Source organism: Paralichthys olivaceus, chromosome 5 (assembly GCF_024713975.1).
Source record: "Paralichthys olivaceus isolate ysfri-2021 chromosome 5, ASM2471397v2, whole genome shotgun sequence".
In the NCBI taxonomy this organism is placed as follows: Eukaryota; Metazoa; Chordata; class Actinopteri; order Pleuronectiformes; family Paralichthyidae; genus Paralichthys; species Paralichthys olivaceus.
Genome location: NC_091097.1, coordinates 23,873,595 through 23,898,366, shown reverse-complemented (window position 1 = coordinate 23,898,366; position 24,772 = coordinate 23,873,595). Strand labels below are relative to the sequence as shown.

The window sequence follows — 24,772 nt, the reverse complement described above, 5'->3', positions numbered from 1 at the left end:
GTACGTGCACATTTGAGAATGTAAATAAAAATACATTTTCCAAAAAAATGATTTGATGTTCATGAACGCACCTGACATTAAGACATTGACATTTAGAGACAGATCTCTAAAAATCTATATATTTTCTACAAGAACTCTCACACCTACCATTTCTTCTCTGATGGAGTAGTCTGCTGTCTCAAGGTAGCTGAGCATCTCGGCTACAATCTGCTTGGCGTTACTGCGATCACACATGGCATACAGCAAATCAGCTGCCCTCTGTCGGACGCTCACATCCCTCTCAGTCTACAGAGACAAACACCACAAAATGAAAAAGACAAGAATGACCTACAGACAATTGGATCACATTGTGTGGAGTGTGGACTGTCCTGTACAACTGATAAATATACCATTTAAAAGATAGTGTACGTTTTTTTTGTGAAGTAGACACATGTGGGATGACTGGTCTGTTATCAAAATATTCCTCAGACATGCTCAGTGACTGTAATTAGTTATTAGTGCAGGGCACCACCTTGAGGGCGTTGATGACGGTTTCGATGTGTGTCTTGACAGCTTCATGGGAAAACTCAGAGCTGGCCAGAGTACACATGCTCTCCAGAGCCAGGTAGCGCAGGTTGGTCTCTCTGTGCTGCAGGAACTGGCCCAGTTGGTTACAGGCTCGCACCAACAGATTTGGTTCACTGACAAACAAAGACCAAAAAGGCTGAGTGAAACTCACATTGTGAAAAAGCACATCAACAGATCACCTCATTACTAGACTCTAACATTCATTAAACAAAACAAAATGAGTATTTCAAGACGGATGTATAAATAACTAGAAAATGAAATAATAAGGTGTACATGTTGGACATACTTAACAATATCCTACAATGTGAACATGCATTTGCGTAAAAGCCATTTCAATATGGTCTACATTAAAGGTTCAGTGTGTAGAATTTAGTCTAGTGGTTAAGTTGCATGTTGCGGCTGAATACACCTCACCGCACCCTCCCTTTAGCAGGGAGGGAGGTCCTGATGTAAATATTAAGTACTGAAATACAAAGGCTCCATTCTAGGGTAAAGAAAACAACATTTCATACCATTAGACACTAGTGAAAACATGACAAGGATTATTTTAAATTAAATGTTTGCCAATAGATCCCTTTCAGCTAAATTTGACACACATTTAAGATAACTAATCACTGAGGCTATCTTCCTCTTAAATTGGAAATTTCAGTCCTCCTTGTAGCCAATCAGAACAATTAAGATTTTTTTAATATAATAGTAACAATAGTGATCAAAATAGCAGTAATCATAACTTTAGTCATTTCAAGCTCCAGATACTACACTGCTGATTGAATGTATATTTTGTTGTAGTGCAGAGTCATGTTGCTCAGAATGCTCACCTGTCATAGTGGATGATGAGCGAGATAGCTTCAAACAAGATTGCATTCTTGGCATTGGAGTGCTGGACTTTTTTGGATTTGGGTGGCTCCTGGGCCTTGTTGAGGATAGTCTCCAGGCATTCTACTAGACGACCCTTGACAGCGCCGTCTTCTGGTGGAGGGTAGCACTGCAGCAGTCGCAGCAGCTTGCAGGAGAGCCATGGTGCTGGCACGAAGTAGTAAGTGTAGTCCTGCAGGTCAGTGGAGGCTGAAGACACAATCTAGAAAAAAGAACAGATACTTTCTTTAAATGAATTATAATAGTTAGACTTCAACCTGTTTAAGACAGAGCTTGTTCTCTGTAAACTGCTGCCTACTATGTATAGCGAGCCCAGAAATTACCATTATCTATCAACATACAAGGTTTCAGCTTTCATATTTTAGTCTGGTATTTAACTTAAAAGTTAAATGCTCAGGGCTTTGGAGATTGGGGGCGGGCTGTCCACTAATTACAGGTTGGTGGTTTAATCCCAAGCATGTGTGTGTTAAGAAGCACTGCAAGAATGTCTATGTAATGAGTGAATCTGAATTGTAACCTAAAGGTGCGTTGAGAGGTCATTAAGGTAAAAACCTAAAATTACTGCACTGCAGTTGTATGCTACCACCAACCCAGGGTTTTTCCTGCATAGAGAATTGCGAATTTGAAATACAAATGCTCAAATACTTTAGTTATATTGATTAAGTAATCTGCTTAGAGTGTTAATTTTGTTTTCAGTTTTTACCAGCTCTGTCAGTACTTTACTGTTCCTCTATCATTCGCACCGTGCACTTCCAACCAAATCGAGCCAAGCCAAGTGCTCCCTGTCATCTCCTCCAGCTCTCCATACATTGTCCAAGTTTACAAATTCTGTTGTTTTGAACCAGTCTGACATTAGAAATGTGTCTGATGACACTGTGTGTGTGTGAGAGTGCGTGTGTGTGTGTGCCAGTCAGTGAAAGAGAGCGAGCAGAGTCTGGAATTAATTAATGCAAGCAGCTATGAAGAAAGGTTTTACTCATTTAAGAAAAGTATTGATTATTGTGTTTTTTTAAAATCACCATTTAAACTGCAGCGGGACAGAGACATCAGCTGAGTCGATGTGTGTGTGTGTGTGTGTGTGTGTGTATGTGTGTGTGTGTGTGTCTGCCAGTCAGTGCAAGACAGGGGAAGAGAGCAAGTGTGTGTTTTTGAGTGCGCAATGTGATATCGCCCTTATCTTAAAATCCACCGTTACCTGTCCCTCGAGTTCTGGGACTAGACACACAAAGCCACACAATTCAGTTATAGTAATCAACCGATTATGTGATAAATTAAGTTTGTTGTGAAATGACTGTACAGGTTTGTTAAATAAAATACATTATTGGCACATAATTGTCGTTTTCATCAACCCCCCCCACGGCTAACTACCACCCCTGCCTACTTTTTGGCAAGTAAAAACCCTACAACCAGTGAAGTTTCTTTCTACATATTTCTTTTTTCTTTTCTTTTTGCTGATCAGCGTGACCTTTGACCACTGAAATCGAGTCAGTTCATCAGAAACTGAAGAAATTCCCTCAAGTAATCTCAAAAGGTCAAAGACGTGTTTTGTGACACCGAATGTTTCTACCAAATTTGAAGAGATATTCTTCAAGCTGGTCTTAAAGATATTATCTTCAAAAAAAAAAAACAAACATACTTTCAGCAGGTTGTTTTTGTCATTAATTTTTTTGAGCAATTGAATCTTAATTAGATACAAAAACAAAAGCTACATTTTCTTCTTTCCAGCGATTTATTCGTAAAGCATCTTCCTTGTCTTCTTTTACAATGCTCTTTCTATAGATATCCGCAAATGAATTACATTCAATAGATTACTATATCTTTAATATGCCTCAATTCGAGATACTTAAATTAATATTGAACTGGTCAGAATTAAATTGTAGATCTATAATGAGAAAATCCACACACGAATAACAAAAGTACTTTGAATATTACCAGTCAATGTAGTTACAGATGTTGAAAATTAGACTTTCAAGTAGTCAAAACAGAATTAAAGATACAGTTTGACTTTCAGAATGATATTAGTTATCTTACATCAAGATTCTTACCAGTGTTAATGAAAGTACAACTATAGTCTAAATTAGGTTGTTGATATCTACAGTATATAGTTAATTCTAAGTCAAAATTTAATTTGGTTAACTAATGTTTATGTCCTGCTGAATGAAGCTCTCTGTGACAGGGGTCTGTCTGTCTCTCACAGCAGAAAAGCTGCTCTTGGCTAAATGAATGTATGTATTTACACTTAACATGGACACTTCAGCATGCAGACTAGGGAAGACTAGGATCGAACCACTAACCTTCTAGTAAGAGGGCGACCACTCTAACCCCTGAGCCACAGCTGCCCAGACCTCTGACCTCCAGACACAAGTGAATGTTTCTACCAAATTTTAAGAAATTTCCTTCAAGTTTATCTTATGATATTATGTTCAAGAAAAACAAACATTCTTCCAGCAGGTTGTTTTTGTGCTTTAGAAAGTAACCGCTGTGAAACAATGAGAAAATTACGTTTTTTATCTTTCTCTCACTCTTTTGTTTTCACTATCGGCACTCGTTCTCTTCATTCAGTCTATAGGTGTAAAATTTTACTTTAACTATCTCTTGATCACTCATACAGCTGTTGTTTATCTCCAACCTCCACACCCCAACCCCCACCAAAAAGACATAACCCCAACCAATTCTAACAATGTCCTCACAAAGATTGTTTGTTCACATAACCACAGAAAGCATTCTCACGCGCACGCAGACTCACCCTGCTGAGTCGGGAAACGGCCAGGGAAACGCACGTCTTGAACTCATCTGGATTCTTCTGGCTCAGACAAGTGATGAGAGAGATGGCGGCTGTCACCACACCCTAAACCACAAAGACACAGGAACACACGGCAGAAGATGAATAACGTCACTGATTTATCACGGCCCAGTAGTGACCAGTCCTGCGGTTACCAAGAGGCTGAGGTAATTGCTTTTATTTGTTATTTAGCAGGATGACGCACATGGATATTCAGGGATGTACCACTGCCCCAAAATCCTTCCACCAAGTTTTGTGGGAAACCGTTCAGTAGTTATTGCCTGCTGACAAACAAAACTGTCCTGTATCTAGAGGTCTGAACTTCGCTCTCACCATGTGTTGGTCGTTGAGCAGGTGCACCACACGCGACGTCCATTCACCCATCAGCACCAAGTCAGGGGAAGTCTTGTAAAGCCGCAGAAGACACAGGGCAGCGGACTGTTTCACACTGTCCATTGTGTCACTGCAGGGAATCACAGTCACATATCAGCAGTTGAGTCACAGTGACATGAAGTAAAACCTATATTTGTATTCATCACTCAACACATAAGAAAAAAGTGCCACTTACCCAGCAACCAGGATACGAGGGATCTCACTTGCAAAGGCCTCAGCCATCTCACGGCTTCCAACGTTTGCAATACAGTGAAGCGCCAGGCACATAAAGGTGGGGTTGCGGCTGGACAGGTCATTCTTGATGGCGTTGTTAATCAGACGGATCAGCTCACTGTTGCTGTTAACCAGCACTGAGATGAACAGGTAGCCCTGAAATAATGAAAAAGATGAAAGGAGATCTTAAAATAGACGGGGTATTTAAACAAAATACAGTGCACATGGGTGGGCCATATCAAAGTTTCCTGATGATAGTGATGATGAGTGTACATTTTATTAGGTCACCCACCCACTAGCTTAAACAAATTCAGTTTGATCCAACAGGTCTGTGATACATATAGCCTTCATGAAATTTTTTTTTTTAAGGCCCGCCAAATTTATTGGCCAATATTGGCCTATGACAGATATATAAGTAACAGCACACATGTTGTCTAATGTGCACCAGTTGACCACCATGCTGACTCCATAGTTCCCAATACTAATAGCACTGACTGCAGCACAGCATAGAATGTATCACAGCTGAGCTGACAGTTAAGTAGAATTAAAAGAGCAGTGTTTTTTCAATTTTTCAGGATCTCTTTGCAAAAATGGGATATAATTATCATATCTGTGTAACTATAAAAAAAAAACTGTAGTGTTGTTACGGTAGAACGAGCCTTATACATTATTATATATTTGTATATACCGCTGATCGCACTCCAAGAGACATCGACACGTTGCATCCCCATATTGCTACAGTAGCCCAGTGTGGACAATCCAGTGGCATTTCGTGTTTGTATATTGATGCAGCAGCATGAATTCAATAGACGAAGAAGGACCGTGCCCTTAAAAAATTTGGAATGTCGGCCGAAGGTTGTTGTTTGATTTGTAGGACGTTTAGAAATAACATTAAATGGAGGATCATACATAACAGAAAAAAGGGTGTGCACACAGACTACGCCCAAAAAACTACAAATTTACATTTACATTGTAACAGATAGATCCATAATGTTGTCCATTCATGCCCAAGAACATAGTTTTAATTGTTGAAATTCTAGATTGATCTATATTTATTTATTTTGATTAGTGAACTTCCCACCACCTCAGGGTGTATACAAATATTATAAACAGATTTATGTTAGGCACCATGATTCGGCTGTGCTTTTCAAGGACCTATGGACTTTGTCACATCCTGATCATTCCACTTCACCAGCTCCATGGGACAAAGGTCACAAACTGTAAAAGCAATGCTTGTATGAGTATGACTAGTAGTACACATATATATACATATAGACAAAATAAATACAGCAAACCTGTTGAATTCTTTTTTTTATTATTGCACTTTTCACTCCAGTGTAATCTCAATTGAACAAATACAAAGGATTGCCTATATAAATATATCCATAATAATAATATGAATACAATTACATGAAAAAGACAGCAGAAATAATATTAACAATAATTGCCATAACCCCAATTATATCTGCATGTTTGATGCCTTGATGATGTATGGTGAGTTAATACTTGAGGTAATGTATGAAGGTTTCAGAGGGCCTGGAAGGAAACTCAGAAAAGGTATGTAAAATATGTACTGTCATTGTTTGGAGGGTCAGGGAACTTGTCCCTGATCGTGCTGGTGATGACAAGACGATTTTCCTGGCCTAAAGAGCCATGTTGCAGATAAATAAAATGCTGATATGCTGCATAACGGTACTCCCTGTTGTCATCCCCTCGCTCTCTAATATGGCCTAATACCACAACATCCTCCCAGTGCTGCCTGTGAATATGTAAAAAACTTCCAGGCAGTAGTGGGAGAAGTGAGGTGGTAGACTCACAGTTTTCAGGATACTGGCCAAAGCATTTCCTCTAACAGTCTGTAGGTATGTCCCTACAGTTCACAATACCGGTGGTCAGCTCCTTGTGCTGCACCAAACATCTCTTGATTTAGTGTCTGAAGAGAAAAAGGAGAAACACAGATAAGCTCATTAGCTTTATTTATGTATTAGAACATGGGACAAGACGAAGAATATACCTTGTACGTTTAAAGGTCTTCTGCATAAATTAAGTTACCAATTACCAGTAGACGTTAGCAGGTGTTACTGTCCACCAGCGGATGTTAGGGACATAGCTTCAGTTGTGCAACTTAGGGTCATCAAGCATTTTAAATTCTGACTGATGATATTAGGTTGACTATATAATAATGGCAGCAATAAGGGGTTCTATGCTGTAACTTGTTTTGCCCAACATGACAATAACAATACAGGTTTACATGTCAAAATATTGTTGCAACATAATATCCCATATAGTATTTATATACTTAGTGTTCAGTGGTGTTTCTGACATTTTAAAGATAACGGCTGACGTGCACTACAAAGCTAACATTACAGTAACATTACTCGGTAAGATGTATACACAGAGCTGCGGTGTAAACACCAAATTGCATTGTATTGATCTTGTTGGAATCATGCAGACAATGCAGTAACATATTAACAATATGTTTTACAAATACAAACCTGCGTAGCCTTGTTCTGGTCCCTTTGCAGAGTTTCCAGTCTCTCCTTATCCTTCCTGCTGCTGCTCCGGGAACAATCCCTCATCTCTCCCTGACAGACCCTCTGCCCCTGTTTGTCCGTCCTCTTCCTTCTTTTGATCTTCTCCCTTCACTTCTGTGCAGCTTTCTGCTGCTCTAGTCCTTAAACGGAGAAAGCATGTGTCTCCTGGAAATGCTGTCTCGCTGTTTGTTAGCTTGCATTTGCATTCAGCTGCCACAATGCAGTAACAACCTTTCTACTTGTTGCTGGACGAGGCAGCATAACGTTCACCATGACGTCTCTAGACTCTTTCACGCCACATGTGCTGTGTGTGAACCTGTTCTTCTCTGTGAAGAGAAAGAGGCACCATTGGCAGACCAGCCAATTCATTTTTTCTCTGGTAAATGCGAGTTGCAGGGTGCTCGGCTGTGATCACAGGTCCCACCAGAGGAAGTCAGGCCCTCAAGCCACCCTCATGGAGTCTGCTTTTGACAGTTTGGTCAGAAACATGCACACCATCAGCCTGCTGGAGGTCATTTTGTAGAGCTCTGATACTGCTCCTCCTTTTCCTCCTCGCACAAAGGAGGAGATACCGGTCCTGCTGGTGGGTTGATGCCCTTCTACAGCCCTCTACAGCTCTCTTCATGTAACTCCCGGTCTCCTGGTATCTCCTCCATGCTCGTGATACTTGTAATGGGAGACACAGCAAACCTTCTTGCGATCTGTGCAACCTGATTGGGCTGCAGGTACTGCCTCATGCTACCAGTAGTGACGAGGACAATCCTGTTGTCATGTTGGGTAAACTCTGTAGGAATTAAAAGTGCAGCATTCACGTGGTTTCAGTCGTACAGATTTTCGTACAGTTTCTCCGTCCACCTGGGTGATTACTCCTCTGGGAAGGCCCCACTTAACATGTGATGTCTCTCAAGGATCCTTCTAGACCACATCCTATTCTTTTTTGAGAAATGTGATGTCTCTTTCCACTGCTTTGCAGATGATATTCAAATATACTTGCCCTTGAATCTTAGAACTAAGACTTCACTGCAGCCCCTGTTTGACTGCCTAAATGACATTAAATCATGGATGAACTTAAACTTTCTCAAACTAAATGAAAACAAGACTGAGGTTATTGTGTTTGGACACCCTTAACTGCTGGATGTTGCTTGTGCCTCTAGCTCCCAATATTCACTTCTCCATTTTAACAGTGTTTTTAAATTCGACAAGTAGATTTCCTCCGTTGTTCGGTGTAGCTTCTTAAAGTTAGGACACATAGCCAAGGTAAAGGCCTATCTCCCAGCTGAAGATCTAGAAGGGGTGATCCATGCCTTCATAAGCTCTCGATTACTGCACTTTTCTCTATGTGGGCTAAGACCAGTCATCTATTCAACGCCTGCAGCTCGTCCAAAATGCTGCAGCTCGTCTCCTGACAGGAAAGGAAGGAGGGACCATATTACACCTGTGTAGCGCTCTCTCCACTGGCTTCCTGTTCATCACAGGATTGATTTAAAAACGTGTAAACTTTTAAAACTCTTAAAGACTGGCACCGCCATACCTAGCTGTACTCCATATTTACACTCGAGAGTTGAGATCAGCCACTCGGTTGCTCCTCAACTTACCTAAAACAAGACACATAACCAGAGGTGATCGAGCCTTTGCAGCAGCTGCCCAAAACTTGTGGAACAGCTTACCACTCTGTATTAGATCTGCCCCCTGTCTAGTACATTTCAAATCATTGTTAAAAACCCATCTCTTCTCTTTGGCCTTGTTCCCTGGTTGAATAAGAGGGGGGGGTTCAATCTTTCAAAACTTAAAAACACTTTATTTTAACTTGCATCTATAATTAGCACAAGTGTTTTCAAAGCATACTCTTGTTTAAAGTTATAAGTTTGCAATATATAGAGGGGGACAACTCTCAGAATGGGGGAGGTCCCGACCCCCCTGTCCCACTGCGAAATCCACTCATGGCACACATGAGCCCACATCGACCCCTAGCCTACAAGGACACAAGGGTAAAGAGGATTGACTTTATTTGTCATATTAAAGTAAACATCATAGCTACATCTGGGAAAGATATGATGGTATGTGCTAGGGTTTGTCGATATGGCAAAAGGTTTATATCAGATATATCTTATTTCAGGCAGGATACTGTCCACGATTTTTCATGTTGGTATTAAATACTATTTTGTAAGATACTGAACATCACAACCAAACTAATTTCCCCTTAAAAAACAATAAGGCCTACAAGTTAAAAAAACATTATAAGGAAAAAGAACAAGACCATTAAGGCCAGACAGATTTTGATTACGTGTGCAATTCTGTCAAGAATGAACATTAAACAAGAATTTTGACATGGTTACTGTAGACTAAATTACATTTTTGCCAACTTTTGTCAATCATCTTATTAGACACAGATCCTTAGCAAAACCAGTCTCTTCACATTCTGTATTTTTGAGTCAAGCATACGAAGGCATTTTCAATGCTTGGCAGATGACACTCAGTTAAACCTATCAACAAAACCAGAACAATGTAATCAATTAACTAAACTTGAAGCATATTTCAAGGACACAGAACCCTAGAAGCCTTCTTTCGCTTACGTAACATCTCAAAAATCCTGTCCTGTCCCAAAAAGATGCAGACAAATGTGCCTATGCCTTTGCCACAACCAGACTTGATTAGTGCAATTCCTTATTATCAGGCTCCAGCAGTAAGTCATTAAAGACTCTGCAGCTTGTCCAAAATGCTGCAGCAAGTGTCCTGTGAAATATAGAATACAATTTAAAAATCTCCTCCTCACCTACAAGGCCTTTAAAAATATGGCACAATAATACCATAAACAGATCATAATACCATATCACCCAACTAGAGCACTGCACTCCCAGAATTCAGGCTTACTTGTCTACCCTAAAGCCTCTAAAAGTATAGCAGGAGCAAGAGCTTTCAGCTATCATCTCCTCTCCTGTGAAATCATCTCCAAGTTTCAGTTCCGGAGGGAGACACCCTCTCTGTGTTTAAGAGTAGGCCTCCTTTTTGATAAAGCTTATAGTTAGAGCTGGTTCAGGTTTTTCTTGGACCAGCCCTTAAGTTAAGCAGCTATAGGTCTAAAATGTCAAGGGACACGTCACATGGAGCTTCTCTTTCCTCCTTGGCCTCTTTATTGCATTAATGTCCCATCAATACATGTTACTGACTTGACTTCTTCCCCGCTGCGGCCACATTGTGGATCATAATAGTGGATCATGAGTCAGAGATCGTGATCGCGTTGGCAGCTGACTGTGGATAGTGGTGGTGCATCATAATTGTGGTGGCTGCTAATTAAGGACTATGATTACAACAAGACTGCTTGACCTAGACCTACTCCCATATCCTACCATTACTGACAATAAGTCTTCAATTCATTTACATTCCATTATTTTACAGTCGGTTTCTTCTAATCAATGTTGTAAATACTGTTATTTTGCTGATGTTCTCAGTTACACATGGCATCTATTACACTTCTGTCCATCCTCTCCATGTGGCTCTCTCTGAGGTTGCTAGGTTTTTTGGGAAGTTTTTTCCCTTACTCTTGTTGAGGTTTAAGAACAGAGGATGTTGCACCTTGCTAAGCCCTATGAGACAAAATGTGATTTGTGAATATGGGCTATGCCCAAAAAATCGGATTAATTGATTGGATTGGATTTGGCTGCAACGGTGTTTACCCCTGAAACTCCAAAAGTGTTTTGCAGACTCAAACACTGGTGAGTATATAATGAATGAATCTTCATTTCTTTCCCTTTAAGGGTGCATTTGCTCTTCAGCCAGGTGACAAGGAGTCTCCACCAGCTGTAGGAGACCCTTGTCACCTAGTTGAAGAGCAGACTAAGGCACTCCTAAATCCGATTATCACTAACTCACAGGAAACTCACCCTCATAACCCCGCCACCTATTTTGCTGCCAGTGGCCTAAATGGCATGCAAATAGCACCCAGCACCCATTAAATGAAGGTGAATGTCACTGGGCTGGGCTTCTGCCCCATAACATTCACCAAAATCCACTGCCCAGAGACACCACGTCTGCTCACACTGCTATTTCAAATACCACTTAGTAACATGTGACATACGTTCAAGGTTAATAGTCTAAATGGTCTGGATTAATATATTGCTTTACAGTGCACTTTAGCTACACACCAATTCACACACATTCATACATTGCATCTATGTGCAGCACTATCTCTATTACACATCACTCACACACTGCCAGCACAGCTGTCAGGGGGCTTGAGTATCTTGCCATCCATCTTGACACTTCTGCATATGGAAAGGTGGAAATCCACTCTCTCCTGAGCCACAGCTGCTCTGGGGGTATTTGAGTTTGGATAATTTGCGTGTTGTTTCAAATTCATTCTACATTTATTTTCAGATTTGCAATAATTGTCTAAAACTAAATTCATGACCTTAAGATTTCTGGGATCCACAATCTCCCAGGACCTAAAGTGGGACTCCAACATCGACACCATCACCAAAAAGTACATCAGTGGTATAAAATGGTTGATGATGACAATAATATCATTGCACCGGTGCAACCCATGTAAAAAGTTAGTCTGAAGCCCTGCTTTAAAAGGCTATAATGTAGCATACTTGAATCAAATATGCACAATTGTTATTGAATTAAATAGTCAAGAAAAAAACTATGATCTTGGTGTAGATCCTCAAACTTTCCTTTGGACATCATAAAATACACCCTTAGGTGGCTTTGGTATAGTTGGTAAGCTCCTGAACCAAGCAGTGAAATTCAGAAAGTTCTTCAATATTGGGTGTACGCAGGTATTTTATATATTTTTTCTTTTCATAAGGTAAAAGGAACAGATCAGATTCCACCTTTCTTTTCCTGAGGTGCAATTTTTCTTCGACCCTTATAATTTATTTGTACATAGCATTTCATGTGAATATTTAGGCGCATCGAATTTTGCTTGAGAATATTTGCTATTTCATGCCTTTTATTCACGTAACTGTTAATCTGCATAGACTGAAACATCTGCCTTCCCTGAATCAGAGATTTTTGTGTGTGTATTTTTTTGAGGACAGCAGAAAGCCTTAGTCTTTATTGATCAAGATCCCATACTGTGACAAACAAGACAAACAGTGGCCAACTTACGATCTGTTTCTCTGTGTACTTGTTGGAGCTCAGCAGGTTGACTGCCTCCATGTGTCCAAAGTCAATGTCATGGCCAAGCAGGAAGATGAAGAGCAGCTTGCAGACATATTTCTTCTTGCTGTAGCCATCCAGAGCCTTGTCACCTTTAAACTTTGAGCGTATGTTGGCCAGCTCTTTATTGATCCGTTTGATCTCCGCTTCTTTGCTCTTACCTAACAAGGGAAAGAGAACAGCAAAATATCAGGGTTTAACATATGAAAATGTTGGATCTGTCTCTATGAAACTTTTGAGTTCAAGAATCAGAAAGGTTATCATCTCTGGAAACCTAGTGCACTGGGCAAGACCTCCTTTTCTTATCTTTGAGATATTGTGGGGAAAAAAATCGGGTGTTTTTGTCTAGCCAATTTTATTATAGCTTTACAGCACTGCCACAAAACCCACAAATTTAAGGTGAGTGCAAAGGTTTATTTAAATGGTCTGTATTTATATAGCGCTTTTCTGGTCTTGATGACCACTCAAAGTGCTTTACAGTATAAAAAATGTCTTGCCCACCCACACATTTATACAGTGCATTTATGGGCAGCCTTTTTACTATGAGAATGGGATTGAAAACGCCAACCTTCTGGTTTAATCCCCTGAGCCACAATTACCCATTTATCTACAATTATTAAAGACTTTAGTATTAATAAACATGATCTAATGTCAAATTTGGAAAATTGAGTTCCAATTTGCTATTGCTATATTAAGCATCTTTCACATTTTATTTCAGCAACTCTGACTCAGATCATGTGTTAATCCATTCATCACTTAGTGTAGTGAAGACACCTCAATTAAAAAAAAAATTATGTATAGAAATTAAATTTCTTGATGCCTCAAGACACTCAAATGTTTTATAATCGTATTATAGCCCTCTGAATCAGAATCAAAAGGTGTCTAGAGATTCTTACCCCTATTACACTGTAACTGTGCAGCACACAAACATGCTTACATGCACTCAGTGTTCGGTGGTGTTAACATTTCACTTGAATTGATGTTGACAATGCTCATTGTATTTTAACGATAATCGGTTTATGCCACTTTCATAATATATATATGAAAATAACAATGATATCAAACATGCAACATTTGGGGAAGAATGGAAAATTTGTATTGAGTTACAACCATTAAATTCGCCATGCCAACATAGACAAACCAAAATGAACTATCATCAATTTCACAATAAATTACTATCAAGGTCTTCAGGATATCCTGGTGACATTTGAGGTGGATCCGATAAAAAAATGTTCACAATAACGTATGTTGTATAACATATAACTAAATATGATCAGTGGAAATGTGTGGGAAACAAGTTTTCAAGCACACAGTTGATGGTTCAGGGGCGCTAGAAAAGTCACCAATAAAGCAGAGATGAGTAGCCAATAAGGGAGTGTTGCTGGGAAAGATACGTGTACAGTAAATTTGGCCAATCAACATCATCAAAAATAATGCCAGAAGGGCAATTCTGATAGCACCCCAAGCCCGGTCCCTCGGTACACACGAAACAGCATTGCAGCTGCCAAATTCGGTACAATCTCTTCTCCAACCTCCATTCGAGAGGAGAAATTTGGTTGAAAAACTTGGACCTGATTAACAACAAGCAAAGCAAAAAAGGTAAAATGTACACCCAAGGATTCCCCATCACTGGTACAGCAGAAAGGCTTGGCTAGCAGGATGTATAGAGTATGTGTCATTAGAAATCCAGTAGTATATGGCACCTCCTTATATTTTGTCAGAGTAGTGTTTGTTAATAGCACTGTATATGTTTCAGGAATGTGTACTAAGTACATGGGTGCAGATCCCGGGGGGGATGGGGGGGACATGTTTCTGAAAAACATGAATTGTCCCCCACAATAAAAAATACCCTACATTATTCAAAATTGAACAAATGTATTTTCAGACTTCACATTCTTCACATTTTAGATTCACATCTAAAAACAAAGGATTGAAATGGTGGAACAAATAATGTTTGACAAATCTATTTCTGACTTCACATTCCCTCTCTGGTCTCATTGTAAAAGCATGATTAGTTAGTTTACACAACTTGGTTAGGGCTTCATATTTTGATATTCATCCATATCAATTCATCATGCATAAAGAAGTCCCATACACTGGGAGAAAAAGAAGATGGTGAGAAGAATTGGGGATTTGGGATGGTCGGAGGGAGGCGAAAGATAAGAACGTGAGTAGACATTACATGCCCGAGACCCTTAAAATTATGATTTACTAATATAACAGTTAAGTAAGCAGTGATATGCGCTGTTGGCTGTTAAGGACAACTAAACAAGAAAGGTAAGCACAACAAATTATTCTCTCAAACGGCAACACCAACTCCTGCTGGAGGCAAACACCAATAATGATACAGCAGAGACAAGTGTACGACCCTCTAGTGCTCGGCAGTATGACCAAAAACTTATATCAGAGTATTTTTCAAAATGATATCAGTATCACTGTTTGTTTTTCATGCATGACTGGGCGTTTTACCATTTTTACTTTACAGATTGAGGTATAAATTACTGAAGTTGATTGTTTTAAAATGGCCTACTCTACTGTCAGGAGTGTATAGTGTAGAAAAGCATTTCAACAAATGTAATAATACAGGCTTTGCTTGGTCCCACACAATTATAAGGTTTACAGGGAGGTGGCACTCATGAGTCTTATGTGGTGAAGGAATCAGAATGCATGCAACAGTTGCAGTCAAAATACGTAAAGTTTTTTATTGTGCAAACTTTATAATCTGCACTATCAACAACGTGATCACTGTTTCCTTTTCAAAACAATGTATTTTGACTTAATAAATACACTTAGTAAAATATCCAAAGAGGTATTTCTCAAAACTAAGTATTAGAAAGGTAGTACAACTGCTTTGATAAATCTGGTGAGTTTTTCTTTTTTCATCAGGAGGATGAGGAGGCTGCTGCTGCTATAGCAGCCCTTGGGTTGATGACATGCCAGTGATGTCTACCTGTTGCTCTGTCAGTGGTTTGATTTCTTCTACTGCTCTAGTATTCAGCTCGACAGTCTTCTTGATGTTCACCCAACTGTCTGATGTGATGGCCACCTGCCTCTCCTCTGCCAGCCCCCAGGAATCAAGTGCCTCTCACAAGCCTGGTGCGAGTAATTCGCCGATGTAATTTCAGTTTGTTATCTCGCTCCACCGTTGGCTTTTCTTCTCGTGGGCAGTCCCTCGAGCGAAGCGTTTAAGAGACATCTGAGTCAACTTTGATTTTACTTTTTCACCAGCCATACTTGATGTTGTGGACGCCGATTACATTCTTGGTATTCCATGCTCTTGGTTTAGGTGGTGGAGTGAATTGCTAGTGTTGGCTCCTCCTGCAACAACTTCAGCTCAACAACATTTGCAGTAAGTGGTTGTTTGGTCCACATTGGACTATTTAAAACTGAAAAAACCTCCAAACAACAGATACAGCTATTCGGCACAATTTCTTCTTATGTTTCATCGTGGTCTACAGCTTCAGTTTCTGAAACTTTACAGTCCAACCTGTCCATCTTTTCAGCTCAAGACCTACTAAATACTACTAGCACTGTGAATCTGTGAAAGGAGTCCCCTCCCAAACAGTCCTCTGCTTCTCCAAGTTCCAAACATTGTTTACGCTATTCATCTGTGTTGCGGAATATGAAAAATGTATATTATTCAAAAAATAAACACTGGTCTTTGGTATAAACTGGTTTACTGCCCAGCACTACAACCCACATTGTCAGAACCGTGGGATCACTTCATATGAAAGCTTTCAAAGAAGACCATTAGCTGCAAAATGAATACAATTTTAAGGTCTTGACCTTCTATGTAAAGTGCCTTGAGATAATGTATATTATGATTTGGCGCTATACAAATAAAATTGAATTGAATTGAAAATGTGCAATGCTGATCTCCCATGTCACAGCAGCAAATCGCAGAAAAATGCACCCAAAGAGAAAGCATGTTCCATGTGCAGATCGTTAAGGTGCATACAGTGGTGATGTTGCACATTTTGTAGCCAATCCCTCCATCCTTGAGAAATAGATGCTCCAACTGGTGGCTCCTTCTTGACCCAATCCATCCCAGCATTTATTGCTCTTCAGTGACAAACCGTTTTTAAAGAAGTGATGGCGATGACAGGCGACCAGGTGTCAGATGCATCAGAGTATCATGTTTCAACTCAACCACGGCACAAATATTTAAATAAGTAAATAATTCAAGGGGCATTAAACTTTCTTATTGTGTCTGACTTGAGCTCTGTTACCAGGCAACATCAATGGGGGGCAGGACAAGCTGGTCACTCTGATCATGAAAAGACCAGACAAGTCTTATTTTATGTCTGTGGCTGTGGGGTAGAGCGGCCGTCCTCCAAAAAGAAGGTCAGTGATTCGATACCAGTCTTCCCCATCTGCGTGCCATAGTGTCAAGATGCTCAACCCTGAATTGCCCCTCTAATAGATGCACTGTGTGAATGGCAAACTGTACTGTAAAGTGCAGTGGTCAAGACTAGAAAAGCACTACATAAATACAAACCATCTAACCATTTTACTGTCTTATCGGCCCACAAAGGAGGCGGTTTTCGAGGACCAGGTAAGACTCAGGGACTCCTCAGAATGCAGCCCCTGACTGAGTTTCTGGACAGAACTCCCTTTCTCACGGCTCCCCAGCACACTTGGAATTTTGAGTTCCTGCCTCCAACATCTCTCGCATCCTACACACCACATAATTAGGTCCCAAGCACAACAGTGCAAGGATCCTATTGTTTTTTTTCTTTAATTAGGTCCCAAGCATGAAGTTGGCCATTTGGGACTGAACATGCAAATTTGGTTTCTATGATTTGCCAGAAAACAATAAGTGCTCATAACTTCCATGTATATTGATCATCTCAAAATTGGTCAGGGAAGCCTTTAGATGCTGGTGACACCATGTTGTGACACTTAATCCTCTACATTCAACAGTGACAGCGTGACCTTCGATGGAACGTCAACAAAGAGGAGGTGGCAGCAACATCACTGCACATGCTCAAATCTCCTGAAAATGGACATGTACAATGAGAGTCACAATTTTCAAACAAGGACAATATTTGGCAGCTGAGGCAAAACAGCTCAATAGTGCCACCCAATGGAAACTGCAAGTAGTCCATCTGGTTCAAACTTAATTGGAATAACGAAACATTTTCCCAGCCAACTACAGACCTTGTACCTGAATTGTGAGACATGATTAGCAAGCATTCTCCAGCATGCTTTAATTTTTTTGTCCTCAACAAACCTCTCTGCTATTTCTCACTTGCTCTTTTTCAGTACTGGCTTTCTGCTACACTGCATAGCATAGTTATGTCACATTGTCAATGGCTGAGGGAGAAAGAGGGGCATTTGTTTTGTTTAAGGCTCCAGTGTGTAAGATTTAGGTGAAAGGGATCTATTGGCAGAAATTTAATGTAGAATAATTCTCATGTTTTCACTAGTTCGTTTCATCTAAATTATATGAATTGTAGTTTTCTTTACCCCAGCAAAGACCCTTTATATTTAAATACTTTATATTTACATGGAGGGGACCCTCTCTACAGAGGTCGCCATGTTTTTTACATTAGTCCAGACTGAACAAACTAAACACCTTTTGAGTTTTTATGACAACTGAAGCTACCACAGGTTCTTTTTCATGTTGAAGGAGAGGGTGAGGTGAGGGGTGTTCAGCTGCAACATGCAATTTCAACACTAGATGTCACTAAATTCTACACACTGCACCTTTAAGGGACATTTTGTCACAGTTAACTGTTATTACTGTTGTAAAAGGAAATGTAGGTAGATAGAGTTAAAACTGTTTCTGGATAAATAAATCAGATGGAGGGTTAGGTTTGAATATTTAAATTACAAAAAAAACATTTTTGAAATTTTCAAAGCTTTGGGGTGAGTTATGTGATCTTCATGTGCATGAAAACTGCAAGGCCAGATACCAATGCAATTCTTACACACCCACACACTTACACCTCATCCAGAAGGTGTGATCGTGCCAGAATTTCTTTCATTTGTACTTTAGAAAATGTTCAGAAAACGTTAATTTAGTAAATGGGTTTAGTTGGTACAGACGTTGTATGCAATTAACTAATATGATGGATTTTCTAAAAAGGAAACCAATTATAGCTTTTTAACAAGGCAATAGTAATTGTTCATTCTCCCTCTGACCTGCAATACATGTACATACAGCCCCAATCCACGGATGATGCCATCTCCTTAGCACTTCACACTGCTTTCACTCACCTTGAAAATCCTAAAACCAACGTCAAGATGCTTTTTGACCATTTCAGTTCAGCCATTAATACCATCAACCCGCACAAACTGGTCAACAAAACTGCAGACACTAGGTCGACACCCACCCCCCTCTATGTGTGGATCAAGGACTTCCTTATCAATCGACCCCAGCATGTCAGACTAGGTGATCAAACCTCCAACACAACCATCCTCAACACTGGTCCCCCTCAAGGTTGTGTCCACAGCCCACTACTGCAGTATTGAGCATTCTTACACATGTACGGCAGGACAGACACTGCGCAAGACACATTTTTCTTTATTATGGTATTTATACCTTTCTTCTTCATCTGTCTGTGATAACACCAGATTTCCACAGTTAAAGAAAGTTTAAGTGTGTCCTGCATATATAGTTTATTTATAAAATCCTGCCAATTGTCACTCCTGCAGCTGCTGACAGCGCAGGTGAAACGTGACACAGACACAGGCTGATACAGGAGTTTAATGTAGTGCTGAATTGAAAAAGAGGAAAAATTTGACAGTAATAACGGACATTTACTGACAAAGTTCTGCGGAGGATTCAGCCCTGTAGGGTTTGTTTGCTTATAGGGCGGGAAAGCGAAATCCGATTATAAGTGGTCACTTGGATCACCCAAGATGCATGTTAATCAGGCGTACACAGGTCCATAGACCTCAATCTGTGATATATATATTCAATTCAATCTTATTTGTATAGCACATAATATACATTATCTCAAGGCACTTTACATAGAAGGTCAAGACCTTCTAATTTTATTAATATAGAGAAACCGAACAGTTCCCACAATGGGCAGCACTTTGAAAAACTCCCTCATTAACAGAGAGAAACCTCTAGAACCAGACTCAATGTGGACGGTCATCTGCCTCGACCGGTTGGGATGAGCAAAGAAAACAGGGGAGGAGAGGAGAGATGGGTGGAAAAGAGTGGAGAGAAGAGAGAGAGACAGTGGAGAGGGGGAGGAGGGGGAGAGAGGGAGGCGAGAGAGACCGAACACTTGTGCACCATCATGTATCAGATCTGACTAGTTAAAATGTAAACAACAACAGTGTAATGAAGTTATTGATTATTATTGACAACAGTAACAATTCAAATAATAATTAATTACTTATAAGTATTGTTGTATATATATATATATATATATATATATATATATATATATATGTGTGTGTGTGTGTGTGTGTGTGTATTTATATATATATATGACTTGCGATAAATAAACAAACAGTCCCTGGCTACTGATGCAGAGACCACAGACATCTCCACAACCATGAGAGGTCGCACAGCCCGGTGCAGACACCCAGGGAGCAATGCACAGCTCCACGAAGTCCACTTGCAGTGTTAATTTGGGGTCTTTTCATACATGTTTGGACCATGAAAAGTCCTTCTTTTAGGTTTTCAGCAGCTCTGTCTGTAATTCACTTCCTCTCTTGTGTCACTGCCATTTTGCGCTGTGTGCTGCGTCAACTGCTTCAAAGCCAACGGAGCGTGTCGCCATCTCCTCCAGTTTCACATACATTTACCATGTTTATAAAGGCTGATGAATGCGCTGCTCTGAAGAAAGATTTAACTCATTAATTAAATAATCGATCATTATGTGATGATCAGTGTTGATATTGTGGCGACAAACAAACTTTTAAATTGTAGCGAGTCAGAGACGTCAGCTGAGAGAGAGAGAAAGAGAGAGACACAGAGTAGCGCAGTGTGTTTGTGTGCGCTGTTACTTCCCTCTGGTTCTAGGATCATAAATAAGCTTCAACCGCTCATATTGATGAATCTGACCTGGGACAAACATGATCACTAGAAGTTTCCACAGTCGAAAGAGGCGGAGGGACATTTTAAGGAGCCGCGTCACTCCATCAAATCTGTTTTCAAATTCTCGGTTTTCTCTCTATTCTCTTCTTCCGACAATTATTTCCTGACAGAAAAACCTGTCAATTATCTGAATGTCTTTCATTTATCATCTAAAATAAAAAAAAACGGACGATTCCCTTCAAACATTAATTTAATATTGTCACTGATATAACAAACTGCTTAAAACGCTCAATATTTAACAACAGCTGTGCTCAGAAAAATTAGACACTATAACTTTTATCTACAAACTTTTATACACTGACTTGCTGGTGATTATTAGCAATTGAGCTTGGTGAACCAACCTCAGTGTCTAAACTCTGTCACTTGCCCATGTAGCCAAAAGTCTCAGGCAAGGAGGATGTGTTTTCCTTGCCATGTGTTAGATTAGAAATAATTCATTTACAGATTTTATTCAAACTTGGTGGAGGGGGGAGGTATGGGCCAAGGAAGAACCCATTAACTTTTGAAGGACTCGTTTAGGGCAGGACCCACTAATCGTTTTAATCAATTATAACCCAGTAAAAAAACAGTTGGCAAATAATTAGTTATTGAACTGTCAGGTCTTTTACAATACACAGCACAGCAAATCCTGTACCTTGTTCAGCTCACATGACAACGCCATCTCATCTCTTGAGTAAATATTTGAATAATGGCGGACAAAAACACAGCGAACTATACAGTGGAGACAAGTCATCACAAGTGTGGGAAAACTTTACAATTAAGCCTTTAGGTAAGACTATTAGCTGCAAAATGTACAAAGCTGATTTCAAATGGCAGGACACTTTACTGCGGCATGAACCTGAAGAAAACATGTTGGAGCCGTTCTTTCTTCTCTTGCTTTGTATTCTGATCATAAACAACTTTGTGTTCATACCGCAGTGATGTTTTGCTGCCTTGTCAAGTTCTTTAAGGCTTTAATGTAAAATGCTCTTTAATGACTGTCGCTTTCCCCATTAAGTGAGGAGAGGGAGAGAGATCTGTAGTTACATAGTAAGATTTAAACTACTTCTGCTATTCTCGTGTGTGTGGTTTCTCATTATAGATATCTACAATTCTGCCAAATGACATATTATTATATTCTTTAATTCCAGTTTCAGATATCCGCACTTTTATTCTGACCAGTCATAATTCAACTTCATGATGTCTATAGCACCATACTGACAATACATTTAGAAACAACATTGTAGAAGATTACATTTATTTTGAAATAAACTGGTGGAAAGGGGAAAAGTAGCTCTGTCTTTTTATCCAATTAATAATCAATGACTCCAAAAAAATAACCGACAGAATAATTGATTATTAAAATAAGTTGCAGCTCTAGACTCGTTCAAGTGGCGGAGTTGCATGCCCCTCACCTCACTTCGCCCTCCCCTTCCAATGACAGAGAACCTGTGGTAGCCTTCAGTTGTTACAAAATACAAACTGTGTTTAGTTTGTCCTGTCTGGACTAATGTTAAAAACATGGCGGCCTCTGTAGAGAGGATCTCCTCAATGTATTCAATTTGTGCCAAAAGATCCCTTTCACCTAAATCTTGCACACTGAATCTTTATAACAACATTATGAGTGATAATTACCCGAGTTGAATAGCAAAAAAACTGTCATTTCAAATTGAATCTTACACTTATTTAATGTGCAAACTTGAAATACTCTCTAAATACTTGTACAACAAACTTATAAACAATGCAAGACACACCACCACACTGAATGAAGACTGGGCAGCTAACCTGAGGAAACCCCTTGTCAAACACCGAATGTATCTGAAAGCTGGTGAGTGCACCATGACTGAAGCCAAGTACCTGGCAGCAGCCATGGAGCGCGAACCAGTGGGTGAGGTTTCATCCACAACCTCAGGTAACAAATCAGCCAGCTGGCCTGTTGTGTTGTTGAAGAAGACTGGGATCTTTAAACTGCCTTGGTTGACATTAACTTAGCATTTCTGGTAGCAACACTCAGCCACTGTTTACATCCAGAATCCCTTATCTTCATGCTGTTAGCAATGCTGTGTCTTTATGTTGTGGAGCGAACCATTCTTATCTAAATTGTCGAGCTGTTTTTTATTTCTAATAGTAAAACGGTCATGATGATTGCAACATAGTGAACTATAGACACATTCTTGAGTAACCCGCCCCAGATAGGTGAAAAAAAAGGGAACTCGTACTACTGATTTGACGAGGCACACATTTGCAAGTGCGGTAAAAGAGAAACACACTCACAGTTTCTGATGTCCGAAATGAAAACCGCTAATCCGCGCATTCCATCTCCTTTCGACACGGCCGGCATGTTCACAAGTTCCTGTCCTCACTCCGGCCTTATCCGAGAATACGACCTCGCGCTGGTCAGCCTGTCACACGGAGCAAGCAGTGGAAGATGGCCAACTTGACGTTTGGTGTGATTTCGCTAATTCACGATCCCGGTACGCTCGCTCGCTACTGTCCGGGGTTCTCTACCCAGCGGTGTGCCTGCGGGTGGCTAGTCCGGATAGCATGTGCTATATTAGCTCGACGGCGGATCGGTCAGCAGTTTGATTTAACGTTGTCCTTGTTAACTGGCTCGTTTCCGCTGCCTGAGGCGAGCTAACGTTATTTCATTCAATCGGCACTTGCTAGGACAGACGCGACACGCACGACATGCACAGCATTACATAACTGAGGTCACAACTACCGACTGTCCGGGTGTCTCTCGGGTGCACGCAGTCCGGTGTATTATTAAAAATACGTCCGAAAATTTAACGTGAACTTTCTCCGACTCGGGCACCGTAGCGCTAGCTGAACCGCTAGCTAGCTAGCTAGCTGGATAGCAAAAATAAATGCTGGGATGCATCACAGGGTGACCGGGATGACGCGATCGACGGACTTGACGGCGGGGTTGTGGTGTGAAGCACTACTCGCTCGCCTTATCCCTCTCGTTCCTTCTTAAGCAGCGGATCAGTTGGTCGGTTATGTCCGCTCTAATTCTTTAGCCTCGCTCCTTGGCTCGGGTAAGGCTCGTGACAGCTCAACCAGCCGCGGACGCGCACGATCGTCTCCACAGGCGGAGCGCAGCGCGACGCTGATTGGCCAGGAGGGCAAGCGTCTGTGCTGCCATTTTATAGGTTTATAGCTGCACAGGTTCGCGCACACAGTGGTCATTTGGACCTGTCGTACCAAGTAGCAGTCACATGCCCAGGATGTGTTTCATTATATGGCTTTACTAGGAATAACATTTACACCCCGGATCTTATATGGTGTGAGAACACCTGATAGCTAGCGGATAACTCTGTGTTAGGGATAACGATGAGAGATGAGAAGCCTCTGTCCCTCTGCGTGGCTCTCTTAATTTTCCTCCTGCATTTCTGTATTTGTCTAGTTTCCTGCTAGGCACTTCATTATATTCCTTCTAGAGTCAACAGAATGTCCCATTAAGCTCGAGCGTCTCTCTTTCTCTCTCTCTCTCCTCTTTCCTGTAGTTGGCATCCAGCTTAAAGGCGCATTACTGCCACCTTCTGCTCTGGAGTGTGGATCAGAAAATAAACATACCATCTAAGTCCCTTCATTATAATTATTATTTAAAACACACACTCTAGGAGAGAAGTGGCAGAAATGGTTTCAAAGGTCCTATTATTCACAACTCTCTATCTTGGGAATATGCCAGGTGGGTTGAGTAAAGCTGATATATACCTACTTAGGGTCCCGCTGGCTGCAAGTGAAAAGGCCATGACAAAATGTTGGCTCCAGAAAAATGCTCCCACTACAGACTCTTTTGTTAATATCGTAAAACAACCACATGTACTAGAGCAAATGACGTACTCAGTCAGACTTCGAAAAGATCTAGGTGAAAAACGATGGCACAAATGGCAAGCCTATTTGGCCAATGAGTGAGACTGTATGCACGTACTGGGTTTGATACTTTGTCTTTTGTTTTTACTGATCACCCCCGGACCTTGTTCAATGTTTTTTATATGTCTTTTGTTTTACCTTTCTGTACTAAAAGATGAAAATGATCTATAAATAAAGAGTTTCGAAAAAAAAAAAACACACTCTAACATATGGCCTACTTTATCCTCAATCCCACTTTACAACCTACTCCTACACTCTACTCCTACAATAAAATGACATCTATTCCTATTTACCATCATAACAATCATTAGATCCTGCACCCCTAATCCC

The 24,772-nt window shown here is 40.4% G+C and overlaps 1 protein-coding gene and 1 long non-coding RNA gene across 4 annotated transcripts in view; both read right to left on the bottom strand.

Moving 5' to 3' along the window:
- Positions 1–23,659, bottom strand: part of ap2a1 (adaptor related protein complex 2 subunit alpha 1) — a 45,741-nt gene extending 22,082 nt beyond the window's left edge. For 2 of the 3 annotated variants that reach the window (XM_069524937.1, XM_069524938.1), the window contains exons 1-8: positions 22,841–23,658; positions 12,475–12,686; positions 4,794–4,987; positions 4,559–4,688; positions 4,190–4,291; positions 1,386–1,645; positions 512–680; positions 148–285 (exon numbers count right to left, since the gene is read on the bottom strand). In XM_069524937.1, the coding sequence (XP_069381038.1) occupies positions 148–285; positions 512–680; positions 1,386–1,645; positions 4,190–4,291; positions 4,559–4,688; positions 4,794–4,987; positions 12,475–12,686; positions 22,841–22,907 (1,272 nt within the window). In that variant the 5' untranslated portion in view covers positions 22,908–23,658. Of the gene's footprint in view, positions 1–147; positions 286–511; positions 681–1,385; positions 1,646–4,189; positions 4,292–4,558; positions 4,689–4,793; positions 4,988–12,474; positions 12,687–22,840 lie in introns of all 3 variants that reach the window. The other variant, XM_069524936.1, reaches the window with a different exon arrangement.
- LOC138407711 (uncharacterized) lies at positions 6,130–12,464 on the bottom strand. Its single transcript, XR_011241039.1, has 2 exons — positions 7,327–12,464; positions 6,130–6,764 (listed from the first exon to the last, which is right to left on the bottom strand). It is a non-coding gene; the product is annotated as an uncharacterized lncRNA (long non-coding RNA).
- Positions 23,660–24,772: the final 1,113 nt, after the last annotated feature.